The sequence below is a fragment of the Gallus gallus genome, chromosome 1, assembly GCF_016699485.2.
Source record: "Gallus gallus isolate bGalGal1 chromosome 1, bGalGal1.mat.broiler.GRCg7b, whole genome shotgun sequence".
Classification (NCBI taxonomy): domain Eukaryota; kingdom Metazoa; phylum Chordata; class Aves; order Galliformes; family Phasianidae; genus Gallus; species Gallus gallus.
The window spans coordinates 61,011,905-61,035,755 of record NC_052532.1 but is presented as its reverse complement, the minus strand read 5'-3'; the positions used below and the strand labels follow the sequence as shown (position 1 = coordinate 61,035,755).

The 23,851-nt window shown below is 47.6% G+C and overlaps 2 protein-coding genes across 11 annotated transcripts in view; one reads left to right on the top strand and one right to left on the bottom strand.

The window, feature by feature from the left end:
- The window catches only part of CACNA2D4 (calcium voltage-gated channel auxiliary subunit alpha2delta 4), a 99,574-nt gene extending 92,929 nt beyond the window's left edge, over window positions 1-6,645 (top strand). The window contains exons 32-35 of the mRNA XM_046900727.1: window positions 1,681-1,798; window positions 4,118-4,230; window positions 4,636-4,718; window positions 5,742-6,645. Of these exons, the coding sequence (XP_046756683.1) occupies window positions 1,681-1,798; window positions 4,118-4,230; window positions 4,636-4,718; window positions 5,742-5,828 (401 nt within the window). The 3' untranslated portion in view covers window positions 5,829-6,645. The remainder of the gene's footprint in view (window positions 1-1,680; window positions 1,799-4,117; window positions 4,231-4,635; window positions 4,719-5,741) is intronic.
- A 2,744-nt stretch (window positions 6,646-9,389) lies between these two features.
- The window catches only part of ADIPOR2 (adiponectin receptor 2), a 42,409-nt gene continuing 27,947 nt past the window's right edge, over window positions 9,390-23,851 (bottom strand). For all 10 annotated transcript variants that reach the window (XM_046939235.1, XM_015285816.4, XM_015285821.4 and 7 more), the window contains 6 exons: window positions 19,065-19,184; window positions 17,094-17,265; window positions 16,269-16,455; window positions 15,026-15,213; window positions 13,593-13,786; window positions 9,390-12,129 (listed from right to left, as the gene is read on the bottom strand). In XM_046939235.1, the coding sequence (XP_046795191.1) occupies window positions 11,998-12,129; window positions 13,593-13,786; window positions 15,026-15,213; window positions 16,269-16,455; window positions 17,094-17,265; window positions 19,065-19,184 (993 nt within the window). In that variant the 3' untranslated portion in view covers window positions 9,390-11,997. The remainder of the gene's footprint in view (window positions 12,130-13,592; window positions 13,787-15,025; window positions 15,214-16,268; window positions 16,456-17,093; window positions 17,266-19,064; window positions 19,185-23,851) is intronic.

Genomic DNA, 23,851 nt, shown 5'->3' with positions numbered 1-23,851 from the left:
GTTCCCAAAGAGGTGTGTGCCTGTGATAGTCTGGCTACAGGTTAGAGAATTAGGTATTTTCCAAGCCACTAGTATGGCAAATTAAGTCTGAAGGAAAGGGTTCCTGCTCCACTCTTCCCTCTCCTTTAGTCATCAGGGATTTCAGGGGCTAGTTTATGGTCACCTGATCTGTGGCTGCGCTGAGCTGGAAGGTGCTAGTAGCTTTTGTCATCAAAGCATGAATGGAGATATTATCAGGAGTGCTGAACACTGATGCCGAATTCAAGTCCTGTCTGCTTCTGGATCTGCAAAAAAATGAACCCAAACGTGGTACTGAGAGGTGCTCCCACAGCCCGGAAGGATTTCAGTAGGAGGTGAGGCATTTTTAGAGAGGTCAGGAGAAGAGCACAAGGTGCAGCTGTGGGGGCTCCGTGTTGCAGGCAGTTTTTAAATCTTTGTTGTATTCACCTGGGGAGGCTAACAGAGGGGAGGCTGCAGCTTCATTCTATAAACCCTCTGTGCAGCTGCAAGGGATGAGCTGGTCGGCCCGAGGTCAAGAGGTTCTGGGTTTGGGGACGTGATGTGAGTCCTCTGTGCCCATCCTGAGCTGGTGTGGGAACCATCTCCCATGCTCGTTGTTGGCTGAGCCGCAGCTGCTCCTCCCCTGCAACAAAGCCTGACGCTTTCATCAGAGACATTCCCCTGTGTGCCACAGAGGCAGGAGCTGGCTTCTTCCCACCTCTGACTGCAGAAAACAATTGCTAGGCTGGCCCGATCGAGTGAGGGGAGGAAGATTTTGCTGAAGTCCTAGAAAAGAGGAACAGAGGCTCAGCGAGGCGGCTCACGGGGCCCACAAGACTGGGATGCTCGGAGCCCTGCGTACAACACTGCATGCCCGGGGCCGGGCAGGACACGAGGCCTCAGCGAGGGCAGCAGGCTGGCAGGCCCTGTAGCCTCTCGCCCTGCTCTGCGCAGGGCCAGACGGTGTGAGCAGCAAAGCAGCGCTGCACACGCTGGTTTTCCCGCACCACCTAGTGGGAGCCGGGATGGCTGCAGTGCTCAGCCGCTGCTCCCCGGCCCAAGCCTCGGGTAGGCCACGGTCAGAGCGGGACAGGCTGTGCTGCAGCCCTAAGTCGTGGAATCATTCAGGTTATAAAAGACCTCTAAGGTCATCCAGTCCAGTCGCCAGCCCATCCCCACCGTGCCCACTGACCACGTCCTCAGTGCCACATCCACACGGATCTGGAGCACCTCCAGGGATGGTGACCCCACCACCTCCCTGGGCAGCCCGTGCCACTGCAGCACCACTCTTTCTGAGAAGAAATGTTTCCTAATATCCAACCTGAACCCCCACTGGTGCATCTTGAGGCCATTACCACCTGGGAGAAGAGGCCGAACCCCACCTCACCACAAGCTCCTTTCAGGCAGTTGTAGAGAGCAGTAGGGTCGGTCTCCCCTGAGCTCCTCTTCTCCAGACTGAACAATCCCAGCTCCCTCAGCCGCTCCCCATAAGACCTGTGCTCCAGACCCCTCACACCTCAGATGCCTTTCTCAGGTCACACTGAAGGCCCTTAATGTCCTTCTTGCAATGAGAGGCCTCGCTCGTACTTGAGGTGCAGCCTACACCTCGTATCTCAATGCAAACCTCTCCTTTGTGGTCCTCTGACAATGTCTGCTCTCCTCTCCCTCCTCCCCACGCAGCCCACAAGCACAAGAAGCACGACACGCTGCAGCCCTGCGACACAGAGTACCCCGTCTTCGTGTACGAGCCGGCCATCAAGGAGACCAACGGGCTGATCGAGTGCGGGGACTGCCAAAAGTAAGAACTACAGCTGCCCTTCTCTTAGCGGGTATCACAGCGCCCGTGCCCAAGCAGTGCCAGCAGTGGAGCCTGGTGGCTGTGGGAATGGTGACAACCTGAGAGGAGCCACTTGCCACCGTGCCCAGCACATGTCCCATGCTGTGTATGCAGCGAGCCCATCCCCAGAGAGGGGAACGGCCCCGCTGCAACTTCTTGATAAAGAGCAGAATCAGAGCCATCTGTTAATAAGCAGAGGTGGCAGAGGGAGGGGGGGGTGAGGGGAGCCTTTAAAAAAAAGAAGGTCTCTTTCCATTCTGCACATTTCAGAAAGGAACCCTTTCTGTTTTTTTTTTTCACGTTTCTGGCAAATGTTTTCTCCTTCAAATTTTCCTTTCTGCAATGCTTTCAGCTTTCCTTTCCCCTTCTTATTTTCTTTTTTTTTTTCTTCTGTTTTTCTACCCCCCCCAAAAAAAAGAAAGGAGGGATTAAGGGGGAAAAAAAGAAGTGTTAAACCAAAAGAAAGCAAAACACGGGTATGCAATTTACTTTCTGTTTTCATTTGAAGAGAATGAGCAGTCAAAAATAACAGAAAGGCATTGTGAGAAGAGCCATTTTCAGCAGTCACGTGGCACCCTCAGCTCTCACGTGTGGAAAGGTGAAGAGAGGATGAATTTCCACTGGCCTGGCTTTTCCTAACGTGCTGCTGCACAGACCCACACAGAGGCCAAAGAGATCTGACTGGAATCCCTCATAAAGCAAAGCAAAGCCCTACCTGGTCTGACTTCAGTCTTGGACTGGCTGCAGGAAAGAATTAAAGGTCAGGAAAACAGCCTGTGCTAGTCAGCACGGCTTGATGAAGAACAGGCTGTGCCACGCATTGCCTGAGCTCAGAGCATGAATTTGCTGACAAAGGCTGTAGGGGGAGTTCTGCAAGGCACAGACCAGCTCCGTGCCCCATGGGGATGCAGCATGCCTTGCCTGATGCTCACCACTGCAGCAGCAAGACGGGGTCTGCTGCTCCCGTGTAGTTAGAGGTGTGGGCTGGGGTCGCAGCCCCGGAGCTGGGTGTGTCTCTTGCACTTTTCATGCAGATGTTCAAGGGGAATGAGAGAACCAGCAGGAGAGAACCAGTGGAGTGTTAGCTGATGACCTGCTCAGACACACAGGCTTTCCCGGTGCCTTTTAGAAACTCCAGATGGTTCCCAGTGCAGGGAGAAGCTGGGCACTGCTTCATTCTGGGCACCTCCATTGTGATGACAGGGTTAAAATCTGCCTGTCCAACCTCCTGGAGCAGTCATCACGCAGGAAGGAATGAAACAGCCTCAGCGAGTGGCAGCGTGTGACATTCAGCACCTCTAGAAGCAAATATGAAGATCTCTGGAGGCAAGAAGCAGACACTGGGCAGTGAGCTGTCAGGGAAATTGGTTCTAAAGAGCAGTAGAGTCGGTCAGGGCATCCTCACAAACCTGTATGCCCACAGCCCGACCCAGAAGCCCTCTGCCTCATCCAAGAGCAGGAACAGCAGAGGCACAGACAAGGCACGGGGTGGGAGGTGATGCAAGCTGGTGAGGTGCCACCATGCAGCCACAGGCACACACAGCTTCCTGCGTGCAGAGCCATGCCTGAGCTGCCCAGGCACGTGCACATGTGTGCACACTCATGCACAGTCACACACACGTGTGTGCCCTGCCCACATCAGCCCTCCAGCTCCTGCAGAGCCCACACTCCCTCATGCAGGTCCTCACGTGGATGTCCTCAGGAAAAGGCTTGCATCTGGGTTCATCCTCATTTGCATGTGCCCATGTTCACCCGTGGACCTTTCTGCTCATCCCTCAGGGAGGGGATGGGACAGACAGACTCAAAACTGCAGGGTGATGAAGCACCCATGAAGTTACTGGGATCCTTCATTGCTCACTCAAGTAATGCGATGTTCAGCAGACCTCTGCCCCTTGAGGACCACAGAGCACACAGTCCCTCATGTTGTTTGGGCACAAATAAAGATTGGCTGAGTGCTGGCACACCTCCTCGCGGAGCCAGGCCTTCCAGCTGTGCTCCTCTGAGCCACACGGCCCAGTTCCATGCTGCCTGCATGTGCCTGAGGAGCGGCTCTGGTCAGGGTTGGGTTTTGGTCAGTTGGGTTTTGCTTCTGATTGTGGCTTTTGTGCACGTGGAGCTGGGCACTTCTCCATAGCGAGGTGTACTCCCTGCTCCTCCCTCGCCTTCTGCTGCCGCCCCTTCCGGAGCTGCTTGCGTCCCTTTGCATTTCTTTGCACCAGGCAGTGGTGGTGCCGTCCAGGGTCTGGCTGCCATTTCTGCATCGCTCTCTTTTCTTCGCAGGATGTTTGTGGCCCAGCAGATTGCCAGCAGCAACCTGCTGCTTCTTGTCACAGATGCCACCTGTGACTGCAGCATCTTCCCACCTGTCCTGCTGGATGCGAAGGAAGTCAAATATATCCTTCTGCTGCGTGCCTTTGGGCTCAGGGCTGATGAGGGTGGAAAACCTGCTCCCCTGGCAGTTCCCATGGGGGAAGGTGTGGAGGGCACAGCCTGCCCGTGGGATAGCAGGAGGCAGGGAAACGGAGCAGCATGCCGGAGAAGAGGTAAACAGTGCTGCTGCTGGGCCCTTTGCATGCATTTCTGCCATCCCCAGCCATTGGTCATTCCTTGCCTTCTTCTAGCTCCTGCAGGCCTCCCAGCCCACACTCCTGCAACATGCGGCTGGGAGGCTGCTGCCCTTTCCTGGCCTACCCTGCTCTGACCCGAGGCCGTGCAGAAGCACCCATAGGTTTGCACCCCGTTGCTGTGTGCTGCAATTGCGCCTCGTCTCCCTGCCTGTGTCCTTAACAGCCCCGCACACAACGCATCGGTGAAGTGTGACCGCATGCGCTCCCAGAAGCTGAGGCGGCGACCAGACACGTGCCACGCATTTCACCCCGAGGTATGGCTGTGGGCGCTGCAGTGGGGAGCCCCACACCCCTGGGCCCTTTGTACACACAGCCGCTGCTCCCACACGCATCAGCTGGGATATAGAATAATAGAATCAAGGTTGGAAAAGACCACTAAGATCATCCAGTCCAGTCGCCAGCCCATCCCCACTATGCCCACTGACCACGTCCCTCAGTGCCACATCCACACGGTTCTGGAACACCTCTGGGGATGGTGACCCCACCACCTCCCTGGGCAGCCTGTGCCAATGCAGCACCACTCTTTCTGAGAAGAAATTCTTCCTACTGTCCAACCTGAACCTCCCCTGGCACAGCTTGAGGCCATTATCTGTCTATCACTAACTACCTGGAAGAACACAATCTCCTTTCAGGTCATTGCAGAGAGTGATAAGGTCTCCCCTGAGCCTCCTCTTCTCCAGACTGAACAATCCCAGATCCCTCAGGCACTCCTCGTAAGACCTGTGCTCCAGACCCCTCACAGCTCCATTGCCCTTCTCTGGGCACACTCCAGGACCTCAATGTCCTCCTTGCACTGAGGGGCCCAGAACACAGCACTCGAGGTACAGCCCCACCAGTGCTGAGTGCAGAGGGACGATCACCTCCCTACTCCTGCTAACAACACTTTCTGATACAGGCTGGGATGCCAATGGCCTTAGCCAGCTGGGCACACTGCTGGCTCATGTTCAGCTGCTGTTGACCAGCACCCTCAAATCCTTTTCCTCTGTGCAGCTTTGCAGCACTCTTTCCCAAGCCTGTGGCGTTGCACGGGGTTGTGACCAAAGTGCAGGACCTGGCACTTGGCACTGCTGAAGCTGATGCAGTTGACCTCAGCCCAGCGGTCCAGCCTGTCCAGACCCCTCTGTAGGGCCTTCCTACCCTGAGGGTGGGCTTTGTGAGTCCCACTGGCTGTGGCTCCCCAGGGGGCTTCCTCATGGGGGGGAGAACATGCTGGGGATGGGCTCCCTGTCCTTCCTAGTGCCAGCAGGGCCCTCTGACGCCTTCTCTTCATCCTCCAGGAGAATGCCCAGGACTGTGGCGGTGCTGCTGAGCTCTCTGTCTCCCCCATGCTGCTCCTCCTGCCCCCAGCACTGCTGGTGCGGTGACACTGCCCGCAATGGGGACACGGCGAGGGACAAACTGCCAACCCTTATGGGGACACCGGGATGGCAGTGTGCCGTGGGAGGCACAGGACTCTGCCAGGCAGATCTTGCCTTAGGAGAGTGGGCATGTGGGGGACCCTGCCTTGTAAGAGAGGCTGGGGTTTTGAGCCAGTACAGGGCCTTCAGGGTTCTCAGTAGTGAAGCAACTTCTCCTGGTCTTGGGATGGTCATCATCCAGAACCCTGGGCTCAGGACACGGCTCTGGTCCTGAATTGCACTGACTGCCTGCAGGCCGACCATGGTAGACAGCATGGCTTTGCCAGGCAGCTGCACCTCGCTGAGGACCTGCTCCGGGCACCGCCAGCACAATGCGCAGATGCATCTCCAGGTGTGGATGTGCTCCCAGGAAGGGGCTGTGTGCTGCCCACCAAGGAGAGGCTCCTTCCCTTGGGGCAGTGCCGCCCTGAGGCTGCCTGTGGCTGTCCAGGGCCCTGAGCATGTGGCCAGCAGGCACGGGCTGCTTCTCACAGAGCTTTATGAACAAGGGGTGGGGAGCACCCATCTTTCATCTCTTTTTGTATGAACTGCTCCATACCATCTCATTAAAAAGAATATATATGGCATATTTTAAATAGATATTTAAGCTTTATCGTGTCGTCATTGGTGCTCATCGTAGTCCTACAGAAACTCCTCTCCCTGCCGAACGCATGGGGATGGGCACAGGTGGAGGCCATGGGAAGGGGCCTGCGTGCCCAGAGGCCCACAGGTGTGCTCCAGGGGAGTGCTGGGGTCAGGGGGTGCTGCCCCTCATAGCGCCGGGTCCTTCTGGGGACGTGGTGGCTGGGTTTGCTTCACCAGAGGCAGTAAAGAGAAGAGGATCGCTCACTGGGAGTGGATCAACCTCTGGAGGCGGATACGTTTTCCCTGCTGCAGATCCGGTGACCTTATCAGAGTGAGGCACAGCCAAGGAAGGTAAGGTGAGTGCAGAGGGAAAAGGGACTCTGTTGTGATGCAGAGCTCAGGCAGCCCCGGGGCTCAGAGCTGCTGCCCCCAGCACGGCTGCCCTCGCTGTCAGAAGTGATTAATGGCTGCAGCACCGCTCCGCTCGGAGAAGACGTTTGTGCACGCACTGCCTGCCATGGCTGATTTCCAGTGCATTAATCCACAACAAACACGCTCTCATGAACAGACCTGTACTGGAGGAGTAATTATGTCCAGCTCCCCACTCCTTCAGCCACCAGCTGGGCAGAAGCAAGGAGAGCTGAGGACAGAGGCTCACCGGCAGCTGAGCAGCACCACACTGACCCGGCTCAACTCACAGCTGCGGATCCTCCAAGGTCCTGTCCACACCTGTAAGCAAACTGCAGGCACTGGGCTTTTTAAAATTAAGATTCAAAAGGAGAAGAGTCCCGCCGAGTGCCCCTACCACTTCTGGATGCTGTGGCTGACACCCCAGCTTGAGTCACACTGCTGCGGGCCGTCAGGTATAGCCAGGCAGATGTGATTTCACACACAGAAGAACAGGAAAATCAGCCCAACAGCACATCAGCTGCTTGCAGTCGGGAGAGAGCCCACCCAGAGGCCCAGCTGTCCCACAGGGGCTCACCTCACGGGAATGATGGGCTTGATCCAACAGAGCCCAGCCCCAGCCAGCCACGAGGCCAACCTCCAGCGCTGTGTGCGGGTTCAGCACGGCTGCAGACAAACACAGAAGGTATCTCCCAGGTCTGGTTTGGGTGTAATTTGCCTCTGTTAGGGAAACACATCAGTGCTCTGGGAACCCAGCCAGGCATATGATTTTCTCATCTCATTTGCAACTGGAGCGGCTCAGCTTTTATGCCAGCTGCTAAGAGCCTCTGTGCCCAGTTGTTCTGTGCCAGAGCTGAAGCTGCTAAAAAAAACCGAGATCAACTTGAAACGCTGCTGCAAACATCTCTGAGCTCGGAGGCAGCAGCAGCTCCGGTGTTCCACTGCAAGTGTTAGCAGAGGAGAGAATGGCGAAGCAAAGCTCTCCGAGGTGGCTCTGGAGTGCCAGGACTGAGCTGAGCAGGTAGGTGCACACAGGATAGCCTGCTAAGTGCTCACTCACAGAACCCCGGCCTCCTTCCTAGGGCAGAACGAGGTCCCTGGGTGATGCTGGGCGGAGGATTTCCTCGTGTGCTCTTTCTGTGCTGCTGTAGTGCCCAAGGATGACCACGCTGACACACTCGATGTTGCCACGAGGCTGCTATGCCTCCTACATATATAGCACTTTGCACCTTGGGATCTTCTCCAAGGAGCTGCTTTTTGAAGGGGCTGTCTGAAAGCATATCAGCTGGTGCTCAGCACTTCTGGAAATCAGCCTCGAGAAGTGAGGCTGGAGCACTCGAAGCAGGCACAGAAGTGCCGACCAGCAGGAGAGGTTGGCTCAGTGCTTGATGGCACGCAGCAGGCAAGGAAAAAAAAAGAGAGAGAACTGAGCTTCGCTAATAGCTTCAACCAAAACAAACTCAGCTCCTTCATACTAATCATACACCAGATTTATTTCCAGCTGCTTTTAAAAAGTGAGGCGGCAGCCCTGAAGGCTCACCTTGATTGCAGCACTTCAACTTCACCACAACCTTGGCAAGGAACGAAGTGATTTCAGAGGGAGGACCAAGCACGGCCTCAGCCCCATGCAGAGGCAGCAGGGTGCAAAGCTTCAGACTGCCCGGGCAACTTTTCAGTATCATTCCAATATCCGAAAACACAATAAACCCAATTCACATTTGCACGGGGTAGCTCTTTTCAGCGTAACTTTGTGTAATCTAATGCTGAAGTTCTCTGTGCTCCCTGAATTTGCTTTGCATTTGAAAACAAGAATCCATCCTGAGCCGTCTAGCTGATACGGGTTATTTGCTGGCGCTGTCTCTCTTACAAAGAGTATATCTGGAAAATGGGAACTGATGAACAGCACAGCTGTAGGTGCCCAGACTGACTCTGAACCAACACCGGAGGAGGAGGAGGAGGCGGCTCATCTCACCGAGGCGGCTCACAGCTGTTTGCTGACAGCTGCGCAGCAGAGATGAAGGAGCAGCAGGCTCTGTTCCAGGCGTGGAGCTGCTCTGGTCAGCAGCAGCCCCGCTCCCTCCCCAGCTTAATGAGGCTCCATCCCGCCCCACCAGCCTGTGTCTGCTTAGCAGTAGGAGATACCCATCCCCTGTGTGGGTAAGAGCTGGGAAGCATTTCCTCCAAACTGGTAATTCCAGTCCAGCCTTCCTAGAGAGCCCTTCCAAGCTGAAAAGCCCACACCAGCCAAGGGCTCCAGCACCCGTCCTCCTCCTTCCCAGCTCCCCTTCTTCTGGCTCCCCCTCCCTCCTACCTCTTTTCCTTCCCACAAGCTCTCACCGCCTTCGACCTCCCAATGCTGCCCACAACCCACCAACCCTGCTCCCTCCACCCAGTTTGCTTCTTGTCCAGTTTGTTCCAGTCCCTTATCTGCCAGGTTAAAGGGGCACAGAGTGATGGAAGAGGATTGGGAAGAAGGCCAGCATGACTCTGAACCGTCACACCCAGCCCAGAGTGACCCAAGGCAGCCAGACAACATTCCATTTGGTTCTTTTATTAGCAGAAGTTAAGAATACAGCAAGTAGTAAGATCCCATCTTATATGGAACCATCACCAGAGTCCCCGACCATCAAAACCCTAGAATGTGCTTCATTGCTTTCAACAGTAAGCAATTTTTAAAAAGAAATATACTGAACAAGGCCACTATTTAATGGGGAAGGAAAGAAGCTGTAGGTCCTAACTATTCTATGGCAATAACCTGCACACAGAGCAAGCAAGCCTCTGACTGCTGAGAGTAAGGCATTCAGGTGCCAACCTGGGAAGAGTTCTCAGCAAGAGCTACAGAAAAGTGCACAGCTAGGTTGCTTTTATTGGAACACACGAACTTCTTGAAGGGAGAGACTGACCGGGTAAGAATAGCAGGTGAGTACTGTGTTTCTGTAGTAGTTCTGTGCTGTGTAGGACCAGGTTACAATCACCCTTCAAGGAGCGAACGTGGGATGATGCAGGATGGAGACTGCCACTCCTGCTGGTACTGGTACGGAGGCATCCCAAAGCACCCTTCAGATGAGTCTGATGCTGATATGTTCTATTCTTTCCTCAGCCACCAGCCTACTTCCTGCCGGGCACCTCTTTGTGGTGCCGCGAGCCCTTACAGCCACTTTAATACTGCTTTGTTTCTTTTCAGTACCACAGCCCCATGATAAGCATCCTCCGGGCCCGCTGGCATCCAGCATAGTGACCCTACTGAGAATACACCCCCTACGTTCACAGAGGGCTGCAGCACCTCTTCCTGCAGCTGGCCCTGCCCTCGGGGGCTTTACAAAGACTCCCAGCCCAGGGGCGAAGCCTCACTACCCAGCCAGCTGTAGGAAGGCGCTCTGCTTCCATCCGACTCCAGCAGACAAAGCAACCTCCCGAAGCACCCTTGGTGACACCCAGCACGCTGAAAGATCTTTGTGATCCACATTTTTTTTTTTTTCCCTTGAAGGATGAAAATTAAAACTTGCAGAAGAAAAAAAAAAACCAACCCAAAATAAAAAAAACCCCACGAAAACAACCTTCTACCTTCCTTCTTTGTGAACTACAGCGTTTTATGAGCTGTTGAACTCATCTGTTGGAGGTAATTGCTCTGAATTTCCAACTAAACACTCCAAGCAGTGCTTGTGCCATAACAAACAAAGCGTTCAGGTTTCATCTTACAACTCCAAAGATTCTCCTCCAGTCTGGCTTCTGACTGGGCTCCAGAGATCAAGCTACATCAATTAAGCAAGAGAAGGGTATATACCTCCCTTTATATAGGAGCTGTGTCTGCTCCACAGCAATTCAGCTGAACTTTTAGTTTCAGGTTTAAGAAATACCAGCAGTCCCATTGCTAAAGCACAGATGGGAAGCAGACCTAAGGAAAAAGAAAAAAAAATTGAGCTGTATTGGGTTGAGTGTGGATTTTTTCCTCCTAAAAAGAAAAACCTGCAACCCCCCTTGGCGTATGGAGCCTGACACATGAGAAGGTAACATGCTGGAGGTCTGCAGTAACTGTTAACTCCAAGCCCTGGAGCACACGACTTCCTCTTTCCAGTCTACCTTAACCCCATCTCTGTTTCCCCTCACATGCTCAACTACCTCTTGACAAGTGCATTACCACCCTTCACTCAGACAAAACAGCGCAGGCCCTCAACTGGCAACTCAACAGGGGCCCCCGGGTATAGGCAGGCACTGATGGGGTCAGACCTTTTGCCAGTTCACGTGCAGTAATCCCACCCCACTCCAATTCAGATGCCGAGAACCCAAACAGTTCACTGTGAGATGCAAAGCCACGCAGGCCATGCAAGCTTGGAAGGCAGCTGTCCCACGCACTTGAGCATGGCCCAGACTTTTCTTTCGAGCTACACAAGTGGAACTCGCTAACACTGTGACCTGGATGTCAGCTCAATGACCGCAGCCTTCCCAACTCTTTGTGAACGTGTACTGAACCCAACCCAAGCGCTGGCCAGGATCCCGCACTGCCCAGGGCAGGCTGGCCATCAGGAAAACCTGCATGGCCAACGGGATTCACTCCTGGGAATTTTACCTGGTCCTTCTGCAATCATTTATTTTTGTGCAAAATTGAAACAGTGTGTGGTACTTGCATGTTGCATTCTTTACAAAACCCCTTCCCCCCCTCCCCCCCCGTTGTTTAAAACATTTATATAAATTTTATTTAAACAGAAAGTTAGAAATCTTATTTACAATTTGTTTTTCTCCCAAAAGAGCATCTAAAATCAACTCCCCCTCCCCCTCCAAGAGGATATAAATTTAACCTCTTTTTTTTTTATTTTTTTTTAAAAAAGGAAACTGCTAAGCTAGCCCTCCCCACTTCTACAAATAAATATGGCATTGAACAGAAGCCGATTTGGAAAGGGTCCTCTGTAGCTCAATCTGTAGATCCCAAGAATAAATTAGGGTTTCAGAATTTCCTGGTCTTCAAATTGATTCATTCCATTGCTTGAGGTATAGAATTTTATCTCGGTTAGTCAGAATCCCCGTGAAGCTCCACGCTCCATCAGCTGAAACTTGGATTCTTCTTAGGTATTCATTTCACTAGCCTGTAGGCTTCAGCCACCCCTGCGGCACTGTTTTGGTTATGACCTCAGACTGAAGCCCGGTCTTACTGCATCCCCTCTTCTTCTGTGCAGCCTCCTCCTACTGTGAAGCGGAACTCCTGGAGGTTGGAAACCCCATGGAAATGCACAAAAGCGCCAGCCACTACAAAGACGTGGAACAGCTGATGGGAGTGGAACTGTGAAGACAAAACACTTGCGTTCAGCTGGGTACCTGGGCTTCCAGGGCCACCCCGTCTCCAAAAAAGCCATACATTCAGCTGAAGTACACAGTAACATGGAGCAGTACCTCAAACCGCAAGCTGCAAAGTTAAGTTGTGTATTAAGCCCATCCCTCTGCTACCACTAGCAAAGAGCAAATTTTCCACAAGCGCAACCCCACACCCTGTCCTCCACAGTCATCTTAAGCAGCTCATCAATCTACATGCACACGACATAAATGCTATAAGCATCATCTCTGTTAAGGGGCAGGGAGAATTTCAACAGTTGGGGCAAAAGGCTTTAAAAAAAGCATACTTAAAATTAGGTCCTCAACCACACGTGCTGGTTGTTTATTGATAGAACACAACTATCTCATGCTGCTAGCAGCTACAAATCTCCTCTCTGGTTACAGGTATGAGTTTCACTGAGCAGATTTTCAGAAGGTAACTATTTTATTTCTCTGTCACAAAGTAACAGAGCAGGGAAAAAAAACAGCATGTTAAAATGCTGAAACAACTAGATGTTCTCAATGAACACTCAAGATGGTATTGAATACAGTAGGACAGAATGAAAACCAGGAGGCGGATACATGACAAAGCATGGCCTTGTTTTGGGAAGCCATACCAATACGGGTGATGCTCATGAAAAAGTCTATAAATGCATATTTGTGGGCTCCCCGGGAAGCTTGGAAAGGAGCTGGCGGTACACCAATGCTTCTGGAGCCTCTCTCATTATCATAAGAAAGTTTAGTTTGGCCACTTAAACAATACTATGTCTCTGATGTTTACACCTAGCAAACTGGTGCTGTGCAAAAGCCACTCAGACAACCCAGGCCTGACCCTCAATTCTAATCCTCTTTAGGGGCATTAAACCATTCTAATGGAAGTACAGCAGCCTTGCATCTCTCCCCAGAGGTCTATCTCCCTCTAATCTCTACTCTTGCACCAGTTTTTTCCTCTGCATCTTCCCCACAGATCCCTACTCCACAAGTCTGCGTGATCCTCACCCCAAGCTTCCACCCTACCCACTTGCCCACCACCAGCTTCCCTTCTTCTGGGCTAGGGATCCCTCCAAGGTATATCAATTCTATCCAGTGTTTCCACTGGCCTCACAAGATAAGAAGGTAGACATGGTGAAGATATGAAAGAAAGGAAATGGTCGTAAAGTTTCTTACCTACCTATTAAAGCTACCCAGTACACATGCTGGGGTGAATTAGCACACCAGCAGATAAATCAGACCAGCTAACCTGTGGTAACTCAGCCAGAAAGGCACAAGGCAAGCTGGGCTCAGAGAGCCCACAGCGGTTTGGCCCCTTAAGATGTACAGCTGTGATTCAGAGGTTTAGTATTTGCAGTAAAAATCATTGACACAACATCCTCCAGCCTCAAGGGAAACCAGCTTTCATGTTGGTCTCTTCATCCAGTCATTCTGTAGACTCACCCAGATGTCACACTTGCCAGGGAAGAATCTCTCCGGGATGCGGGCAGCATATAGTGCAGCACCAGTGATGTACAGGCATGCCATGAGTGCCAGCCAGCCTATCTGCCCCATTGTGGCTGCTTTCAGGAGCCCCTCAGAGATGACAAAGTGCAGGGTGGGAATAACCCCACTAAGACCCAGACCTAGAAATACTCCTGGGAGGTAAAGAAAATGTGGGAGAGTCAGGTTTGGACACACTCTGGCAGAAAAGAGAGACAACAACAATAACAAAAAAACCCCCAAAACAACAGGAGGCAAACCCAGTAGAAGCAGAAAGGTGACAACTCTTGAAGCTGGAGTAACTTTAGGGTAACTTTAGGGTTACTTAGCCAGGGTAACTTTAGTGGGGGCAGACATTAAGTAAGACACAGGTGTCCTTCATGTAACAGAAGCTACTTAATTGCATGTTCCAGCAGATAGTGAAATTTTTCATATAACAATCCTATCTGCCAACTTGAGCGTACATTACACCAGTTACACATCTGGGACTGTAGAGGGCACTGAGACTACGTGAATTATGTCACGCTGTACCACGGTCTCTCAAGAACAGGGCAACAAGGAGAAACAAAGACATTTATCATATTCAGTGCAAGTAATCCTAGGAAACAGAAATGTAACATCTGAGGCTCATCTGCCACACATGAGAACGTGGTGGTTTATTCAGATTTCAGAAGCACTGAAATCTTGAGGGGGGAAAAAAAATGTGGGGAGGATAGAGGGAAATAATCACATCCTATCCATAGATTTTAAGTTTGGAAGGCTGAACTCTCTGAAGGTACATCGATAGCTTGTCCAGGAAATCTGGATGTACTGTAGATGGCACGCTCAGGTTAAGTAACAAGAAGTACTAACATTCACCCCAGCTGTGTTCATACCCCACTGCAGGTCTCTCTTACTTCCTACCTGAGAACACAAAACCAAGCTCGTTTTCATTCTTTCAATCATGTGAAAAGAACAACTAGGCTCTTTGCCTTAAAGAACTATTTTATCTAGGCAAATCATTCAGATTAATTTGATCATTCAATGATTTGCTAGCCTGGTGTTACAGAGACAAAACAAAAAGCAGAAGGAAAACACACGTACACACACCAAGCAGCCAGCCATTTTGAGCAAAGTCGCTAGGTGCAGCTAGAGATATTTTGTACTGCCATCCTTATGGCACGTGTTACTGTCCATTTCAGGAATGTGGTTCCAGGACTTGCACCAGCCCTCATCTGTGCATCCAGCTAGCTGTAAGCAATGCTGAAACAAAACCCATCAAGCTCGCAGTCCAAGATTATTAGCATTCTCTAAAGTTGAGCTCTCTCTACACCTCCTCAAGACTGCTCCTTCAATTGACAGGTAGGAAGGAAGGCAGGCAGACAAGAAGCAAAATAATCGATTTCAAGTCTTACCTGCCCTTACACCCCGGTATTGAGGGGTTGCAAACATGTCCCACTGTGAGACGATTATGGCTGCGATGCCCAGGACACAAATCACAATCAAGTAGATGAAGCAAGGCTGAGGGTTGCAGTAGAATGAGTAGTACAGCCACGGTACAAAGCTGCCCATTATAAGAAGTGCAATGCCAGAATAATCCAGCCTGGAAGGAAACAAAAATCAGTTGGATGGGAAATGCAAACCTTTAGGAGTTTTCACATTAATACTCTTCTCAGGCAGACCAACAGACTACTTCTCACTGAAGATGAAGTTTTTCCTCACTGCTGCAACTTACTTTCTGACCGCAGCTCCTCCACCAGCGCATTCCTACAGTAACGTATTATCTTCATAGCACACAAGGTTAGTTCTGAACAGTCATCAGCAACATACTGAGCAGCCTTTAGATCAAGGTCTTTTGGAGGAAACTCAGATTCAAGCTTTGGATGAGGAAAAAAGCAGCGCAAAGTGCTATGAACACAAAGAAGGGCACACAGCGTGCTGGGAGAGCACAGCCAACACAAACTCTTTAGAATCTGACAAGTATGAGTTAGGCATCAGCTAAGCGACCACTGGGGAATAGTGTTGTAATTTTTCAGCCAAGCTGTTTTTCTAGACACCAATGAAGAAAGGAATTCCCACAGCCACTGCTTTTCACCACACCCTGACAAAAATGCTCCTACCAGAGAAGATGGAGTTAATTCTTTGGTAGGGGATTTTAATTGCTGAGTTACTCTAAAGGTGGTCTTGCAGATTACGTAATCCCAGGTTGAGTAACCTTAAGAAACATGAGATGCTTAGCAGCTAGCCAACAAAAGAATGTGTAGCAAAACCAAACCTGATACACAGAGCTGTCTTACAGAAGAGTTAAGATGCAGTTACCCAGAATAATGGAATGACAAGTAGTGACAGTAGCATTTAAAAAAAAGCTCTACAACTAAGCTCTAGGTATATCACTTGCAGCAGCAAGACGCATACACACACCTGCTGAACAACATAAAAGGAAACAGTTCTGAGTCTAAAACAATACAAAAGCCCATGCCGAAACAAACAGTTAGATTAGAAGAAGCTGCAGTGAATCAATCTCTGCTCAGTTCTGTTCCAAAATAGACACAGCACTCATGCAGCGAACCACTCCTACACTGGGGCGCCAGGCATGAATTCCAGTCCTGTTTTCCCAACTGTTTCCTATTTGGCTTACCCTGCCCTCTGGGCACTTACTTGGAGAAGAGCCGGGAAACACCTTCCGAGTGGCAATAAACTGTGTGGAAGAGCCATGAGAAGGAGAGGCAGAGTATAGCTCCCAAGAAGAACAATCCAACAACCACTTTCTCCTGCACAGGTGCTACAAAGGACATGTTTGGCCGGAACATGTAGAAGATTCCCAGACACAGGAAGAACACACATCCTGACAAACCATAAGGTAGAAAGGTGTCAATTTTGTGCAAACTGAAAGCTTTTCTTTCAAAAAGCATTGCTTTAGTGCGCAGGTGTAGTAAGCAGAGGAATTGCATGGCAAATAGTGGCACACATGCAGAAAAAAGTTCTTCCATACTTCAGTTACACTTTTCCACCAGGTTTTTGTTTCAAACTGAAGCAATCCATGCTTGCACACGCTCTGTATTTTTACTCATTCTGCAAGAATCCTGACAACAAGTTGCACATCTCAACAACAAAAAAATCTGTATAGAATATAAATGAAGAGAGTATAGTTCAAAGAGCTTGCAAGCTGAAAAACCACTCATACAAGCTCATGTTCCCATGGCAAAGAAAAAAAAAATCATCTTAATTCTTACACACTTGGGAATAATGAATATTTCTGGTAATTTATTCATTATCAGGAAGTTACTAATTCTTGCAGTTGAGTGCCATAATTAAGGACAGCCCAATCCATCCTCAGCGGGAGAAAATAAGGATAGGGACACCAAGCTAATTTAACAGGTCACTATTGGAATGATTATGCTGACCACTCCACGCCAGCTTCTATCTTGATCTCAAATAAAGAAAGCAACAGAACCGACCAGCATTAGAGCAAACCGAACATACCTAGAAGATGCGTCCAGATGTTGCCAGTCTCTGTGTGTATTCTGAAGATACTCTTGAAACAAGCCCGGAAGGAAGGCATGGGTGGTCTGTGTCCATGCAACAGGTAGTCGTTGTCCTTTAGCCAGTCAGGTAGAACATCATGGGGAATGACTCTCCATCGGCCCTCCCATACCTAGAGGTTAGAAGGTTTTGATTAAGTACAGGAAATCTGGCTCCAATAAGGTATGGCAAACGTCAGAAAACCCTCATTAGTGAAAGTGTTAATGTCAGAGTGTAATAAGTAGAAAAGGGTTCAATGGGATGTCTCTGGGGAAAAGACACACTCTTGAAATAAAATGCTTAAGTCACTCTTCCCTATTCAAAACATTATCATCATGAAGTTTAGCTGCCTCACCAGAAAAATGAATACTTCAGTATTTCATTACACAAGAAAGATACTGGACTTTTTGTTTTACTGCTAATTCGGGGAGGGCATTTAATTCATTCCCATGTTTGTTTATGCAGCAGATTTCCACAGATCATCTTTCCCACTTAATTGAAGGCGACTTGTTCTCTCCAACAAATAAATACCAGTAAAAACCTCTTTCTGCCAACCACAAGACAACCTGACTATAACATCTGCTAGCATTTGGGGGCAGTCTAGTAAAAAGGCTGTTCATCAGCACTACAATAGGCAAGAAAACATGAAGTGGCAAGAGTCCAGTAAGAAGTGTTCAACCCCCTATCCAGACTGGAAAAAGATCTCCCACACTCCCAGAACAAAGGGTGACAGATTTGTTAGGCCAACAGATCCATGACTGTCAATGCCATTAGATTTCTTCTTTAAAGAAGCTACTCTTGTAGCTGGTTCCCAATGAAAAAAAATACATATAGCTGTTCTTAGCACTGCTTCAGTGTGGTAAGATACACGTCGTCTTCAGTTTAGCTTCAGAAGCAGCACTGCCAAGCAGAGGGGTATCAAGGAAGTGCTTTATGTACCGGGGTTGTTTCTGCAGTGTTCGTTGGACTTGACGGCTGCTTAGTAATACAGGAGCGAAACTGGAGAATCCTGCAACACTAAGTTTAAAAAGCTACATTCTTATTTCAGTTTCAACATCAAAAGTTTTTTAAATTCATTCTCCTTGCTCCTCCACAAAAGGAAAACTAAGCTAATGAGAATAACCATCCCAGTTAAAGACCAGGTGCTTAAATATATTTAGCAAGAGAAATTCTTTAGTTAATGAAACAAAGGTTTCAGTCAAGGTAGGAACAAGATTTCACAGAATTCACCTTACAAAGCATCTAAAAAGTAGGAAAGATGAGTTGCAAAAAAGGAAAAGAAAAAAAAAAACACAGGCAACTTGGGTCCCCTTGTAAAAATAACAGGGAATAGTTCATAAAACCAGCAGGAACAAATATACAGAGGGATAGCATGCATCTCACCCAAGAAAGGGGGTCCAAGACTGATACTGCCCACACCCTGTGGCTTAAAAAAAATAACAGAACTTGAGCCAAGGTCAGCAATTACAAAGTCTACAATGGATTTAGCTGGATAACTTTTAATACATTCTTGTTTTCTATTTGAGTCAGGGACAAAGCTTGTTCTACAATGTATGCAAAGGGTGTCAGGAAAGCAAAATATCTGTGAGTCTGAAAAAATAAAAATGACCTTGTAAATGAAAGTACCTTAAAAGGAGAAACACTGGAAGCAGAAGGCTTTTATTCTGCTCTGTACACACAAGTGTTTCTCAAAAAAGACTTCTCAGTTGCTTCATCATCTTTTGAGTCTTTTATAATCCCTACTGTTCCATACTTCACCACTTTTTTATTTATGACAGACAGAGATCCCAGGAAGCTGTAATGTTACTAGTTAGCAACAGACACCCATTCAGGGATGGTATATACCTGCTCTTCCTCTTCCTACAGGTATAGTCTGTTGTCCAAAGGAACTTCCTGAAGAAGGAAATTACGGCAGTTTCCATGTACTCTTACCTTACACACAAATTCTTCCATTCTCTCCATGGCATGATGGGCTTGTAGAAGGGGTGACATGCCCATAAACCCTTCGTCTTCTTGAGGTGACTCATCATTGTGGTTACTATCCTCAGAACTCTGGGTTAGAGAGAAAAAAAAAGTTTTATAAGATAAACAGAGAAAGGAGTTGTTGTTTTCCACACAAAACTCTGATTATTTGACGTGTTGGCAAATAAGCAGACTTCTATCCTTGTACTGTACTGAGGAAGGAATTCAAAACAACCAGCCAAAAAATTATTGCACTCTCAGATATCTGAGAACAACTCACATGCCTGATTCATTTTGCACATGCTTTCACCAGGTTCGGAAGAAAGGAGCGCTCCTCTTTAAGTTATGGTTCATTAAAGTCCAGATACAGAGCCTCAGGCTTGCAGCCTACTCTCCTCTAGGGAAGAATTACTACCTGTTTTATGATGCAGTGCCACCACGTATGCCTTAATGCCACTATAACATATCTGGCATTTTAAAATAATAAAAGCAATACAGGGGAAGAAATCCATTTACCTTATCATAAGCTTCAATTTTTAGTTTGACTCTAAAGATCTATTCTGTTTAAAGGTCATTTACTCATTGGTTGAAAGTTCAAGATATTCAAAAAATTAGCATGCAACTTCTTTTAGTTGGACAAAAGCACATTAATCAAATAAAAGCAGTAACTGCCATCAAAGTCTTAAGCAAAATTGTGAGAAATATTCATCATCCACATCCTCAGTAGAAGCCAAAAGAATTGTGAAAACAAAGAAACAGAACTACCAAGCCTGGATATTCAGTTGATACTTGGCACTAATAAATACATAGAAAAAGTTAGTAGGCCTGGTAATTTTCTACCCTATGCTCACTTGTCACACCAGATGGTCATGTGCACTACCGTGTCATAGTGCACTACAGTTTTCCATTTTAGGGGAAGAAAAGGAGCAGAGGGAGAGATAGAAAGAGCTTTATGTATTTGTTTACTCACTACAATGCTCACAGCCCATCAGAGACCCCATTCAATGCTCCAGATTCCAAGATAAACAAGTCTGAGAAAACTAAAAAGGGGAGAATGAGCCTTCTGTACCACTCAAGCTTGACGTAGGAAGCTGCCACATCTCATGACCAAGTCAAGAAAAGTCTCACAAGAAAGCCAGGATGATGACTGGCCCCCTCAATACCACAAGCAGAAACACATTCTCCTTCCTTTTCCCATACCAAGATCAACATTTAGTTATCACTAATTTAGACTAAAGCGACAGGGAATCTAGCATATAACTTTCTGTAACTTATTCATTAATTAGTACCAGTAATGTTCAAGTCAGTATCCTAGGTTTTGAGTGAAGAGCGAAGATCCTGCTGTGCAGGTCACGCATTGCAACTCTCCTTCGAGTAAGGCCTTCTTAATTATTTCCATCAACAAGTAAACTTAACAAGCTGCTTAAACGTTTCATCTTTTTAAAAAAAAATATAAGGAGTTTTTATAGATTTGAAGAACGTTCATCTAGATTCTCCAACCTTATTTCCCTCCTGCCTCCCAAGGGAGGAATGACACATTAGTGCTTGTTCATTTACCCAGTGCGTGCAGTTGACCCTAGAAGTTGCCCCTTTTATGATGCCCCCCTGTATCATTCTTAACCCAATTTCATTCATCCACAATAGAGTTCTTTGCTATCCAATACGCAGTGTACATCCTTCGTACGCTATGTATGACCTCACATTTATCCACAATAGAACAATTCCATTGACTAAAATAATCTTCTCACATAACTCCTATCACTTGTTCTGTCTACTCACCTTCATTTACCATTCCAGTCTATAGCACCTCTAAACAAGTCAGACAAGTCATAAAATAAGCAGTTGCTGTCCTATCACGTGTTTGATACAAGTATTGATCACCTACAGGCAAATCTTAGAGCAGCATTAGATATACTCTCACAGCCTTGATTAATCCCATTAATTCTAATGAAAAAGGCTTCAGGCAACATAACTGTAAATAGGTTTAAAATTATTCTAAAATAGGTGTGTGTTCTGTTGGTCTAGAAAGTGCAATAAGAAAAACTGTTTCATTCTGACTCAACAAAATTCAGACATACTTCCCACATTGCTAGTTTTACTGACCTTCTCCACTAATGGATCTCTCCTATTAGGCTTCTCAGTTTTCAATATTATAAATAATTCACTCAAGGTCTAGAAGAGATGCTCATTATGAAAGCCTGCACAATCTTAGAAACAATCATAGAAAAATCTAGGGCCCTTCAGACTAGGGAAGGGAAAACTCTGAGGAGACCTTATAGCAGCCTTCCAGTACCTGAAGGGGGCCTGCAAAAAGGCTGGGGAGGGAATTTTTGTAAGGGCAGGTAGCGACAGGATGAGGGGAAATGGCTTTAAACTGGAAGAGGGTAGATTTAGACTAGATATCAGGAAGAAATTCTTTACTGTGAGGGTGGTGAGACACTGGCACTGGTTGCTCAGAGGTTGTGGATGCCACCTCACTGGAAGCGTTCAAGGCCAGGCTGGATGGGGCTTTGAACAACCTGGTCTAGAGGGAGGTGTCCCTACCTATAGCAGGGGGATTGGAACTAGATGATCTTAAAGGTCCCTTCCAACCCAAACCATCCAGTGATTCTAGGAAACCAAAGAAATCTTCAGGTTCCAAGAATGTGCCTTATAGAAAAGCAAGGCTGGTATGTAAGAAGTACTGCTACACCTTTAACCTACCCTACAGTTCTCTCCCCCAGCAGCACATAAGGACCAGCTGGAATGGGGTGATCAAGTTAGTAATCATCGGTTTACAAAACCAGGTAGACTGAAGGAAAAAGGTCCCTTCCCTTACTGAATCAAAGCTCGTATTCATTGCAGTCTGTCCAGTGACTCAAAGCCAAAAAACATTCATTTCCCCCTCTCCACATACTCCCATTTCTAGAATGATGGGAAGGCTTAATTTGAACAGACTGTAAAGCTCGAAGAGCACAGTTATTTATGAACTAGTCCAAAATCTTTGCATTTTGGCAACATGCCTACAAACAAATCATTAGTGAGCTTTTTAGTGATAAAAAGGAATTCATATCATATATATACACACACACACAGTCCAGATTACTGCCAGAAAATGGAATTGATTTTACTATCTCCTTCCTGCCATTAAGCTGCAAAATTAGCATTCAAGGAAAAAAAAACTAAAGCTCAGCTTCTCAGTCCTTTTTTTCTGTAAGGAGGAAAAAACGAGGTCTGTTCTGGAACATCTGTCCTCTCTCAACTCCTTCCCCCCATGTCCTATTAGAAAGAACAGTAAACTGCTTTTTGGAAGCTAGAAATGTATACCTGGAGTGCAACACCAACACCAGTTTTCATTTGGAAATCTGTAGGAGACTACTGACCTTCAGTTCCTCAGATAACGACTGAACAGAAAACAGCACCTTTCTGTTCAGAAGGCACACTGTAAAACATCCAACGTGACAAGCTCCTTCGTATCTTAGGATTCCAAGATTTTCTCTTCTTTGGCTGACCATATCAAAAATACTTCTACAACATAAGCAAGCGTGCACTTTAGGACCTGTTTTCCACTATTTCCAAATTCTGTCACAGAATCACATTTTAAAACTGCAGACAACGATGGGTTTTCTTGCTCAACACCTTGCAAAAAAAAGAGGCCCGAACTGTTTTTAGTGTAATGTGGTACATCCCGAACCAAGAACTTCCAGGACTGTTTTGGCCTTTGTACCTTCCAGATTACTGGCTGAGAAGATTTCTATTTGACTAACATTTCAGGTGTTCTTATTTATTTTCCATTGCCTAACTCATTCAACTCCTTTCTTGCAAGAGCGTTCTCAAGTTTTCAACACTGAAACTCTGAAGTCTTTAAGGCATTTGGAAATATTTGAGTTTGAAATAAAAACCCTCCCCAGTCACTTGTAACAAGCAAGCTTGATGCAATCGCCAGCTGTCACTCTCCTGCTATACATAGGCAGCAACGCCTAGAATCAGTCCTTCATTCTAACCAGAAATCGTGGCTTCTGGATACTTAAGACTCCACACTACACTTAAGCATCTGGACGCTTATGTCTATGGAAACGCCCAACAATCTTTCCAATTTTAAAACATATCACCTTTGCAAATTCATAAAGGATTAAAACTACAGGCAAACATAGTACCCAGTGTTACATCAATTATGTAACAGAAGTGCAAATGCATCTTGGGTTGATTAAACTGTACCAGAGAATAAATTAAACCTGAAGGGACAAGTGACAACGGCTGGAAGAAAAAGGTTTCACTGGTTTATCCACATGCACTTCATTTTGGGAAGTCTTCCAGCTTCTTTCGTGATAGCAGTGACGGACATGAAAGCAAAAGTAAGAAGTGAAAAACAGATTTGATCAGATCACTTTGTTTGGAGTTCTGGTCAACACACATCCAGAGACAGACAGACCATCTTCAAAACAAGAATTTTCAGAGTCTATTTGGGAAGGACGGAAAAAGCTTAATGCCAAAACCAAGACTCAGAATACAAGCAAATAAGAGCAAGAAACCTCTCAGAGCCCGATTGCCCTCATGAAGTAAGTTTATCTCAGCAGTAAATCTTGTCACTCTATAGCAACAGCACAGACCTTTTAAAACAGTTTACATGAAGTACAAGGATCTGTCGTCTGAACACCATCCAAAAATAAAATTAAAAAAAAAAATAATCAGATTACATAGCCAGAGACCTTGCTACAGACAAAAACACAGCAAAACTTGCTCGGGTAAAATCAATATACTTCCTGGCTACTACAGCT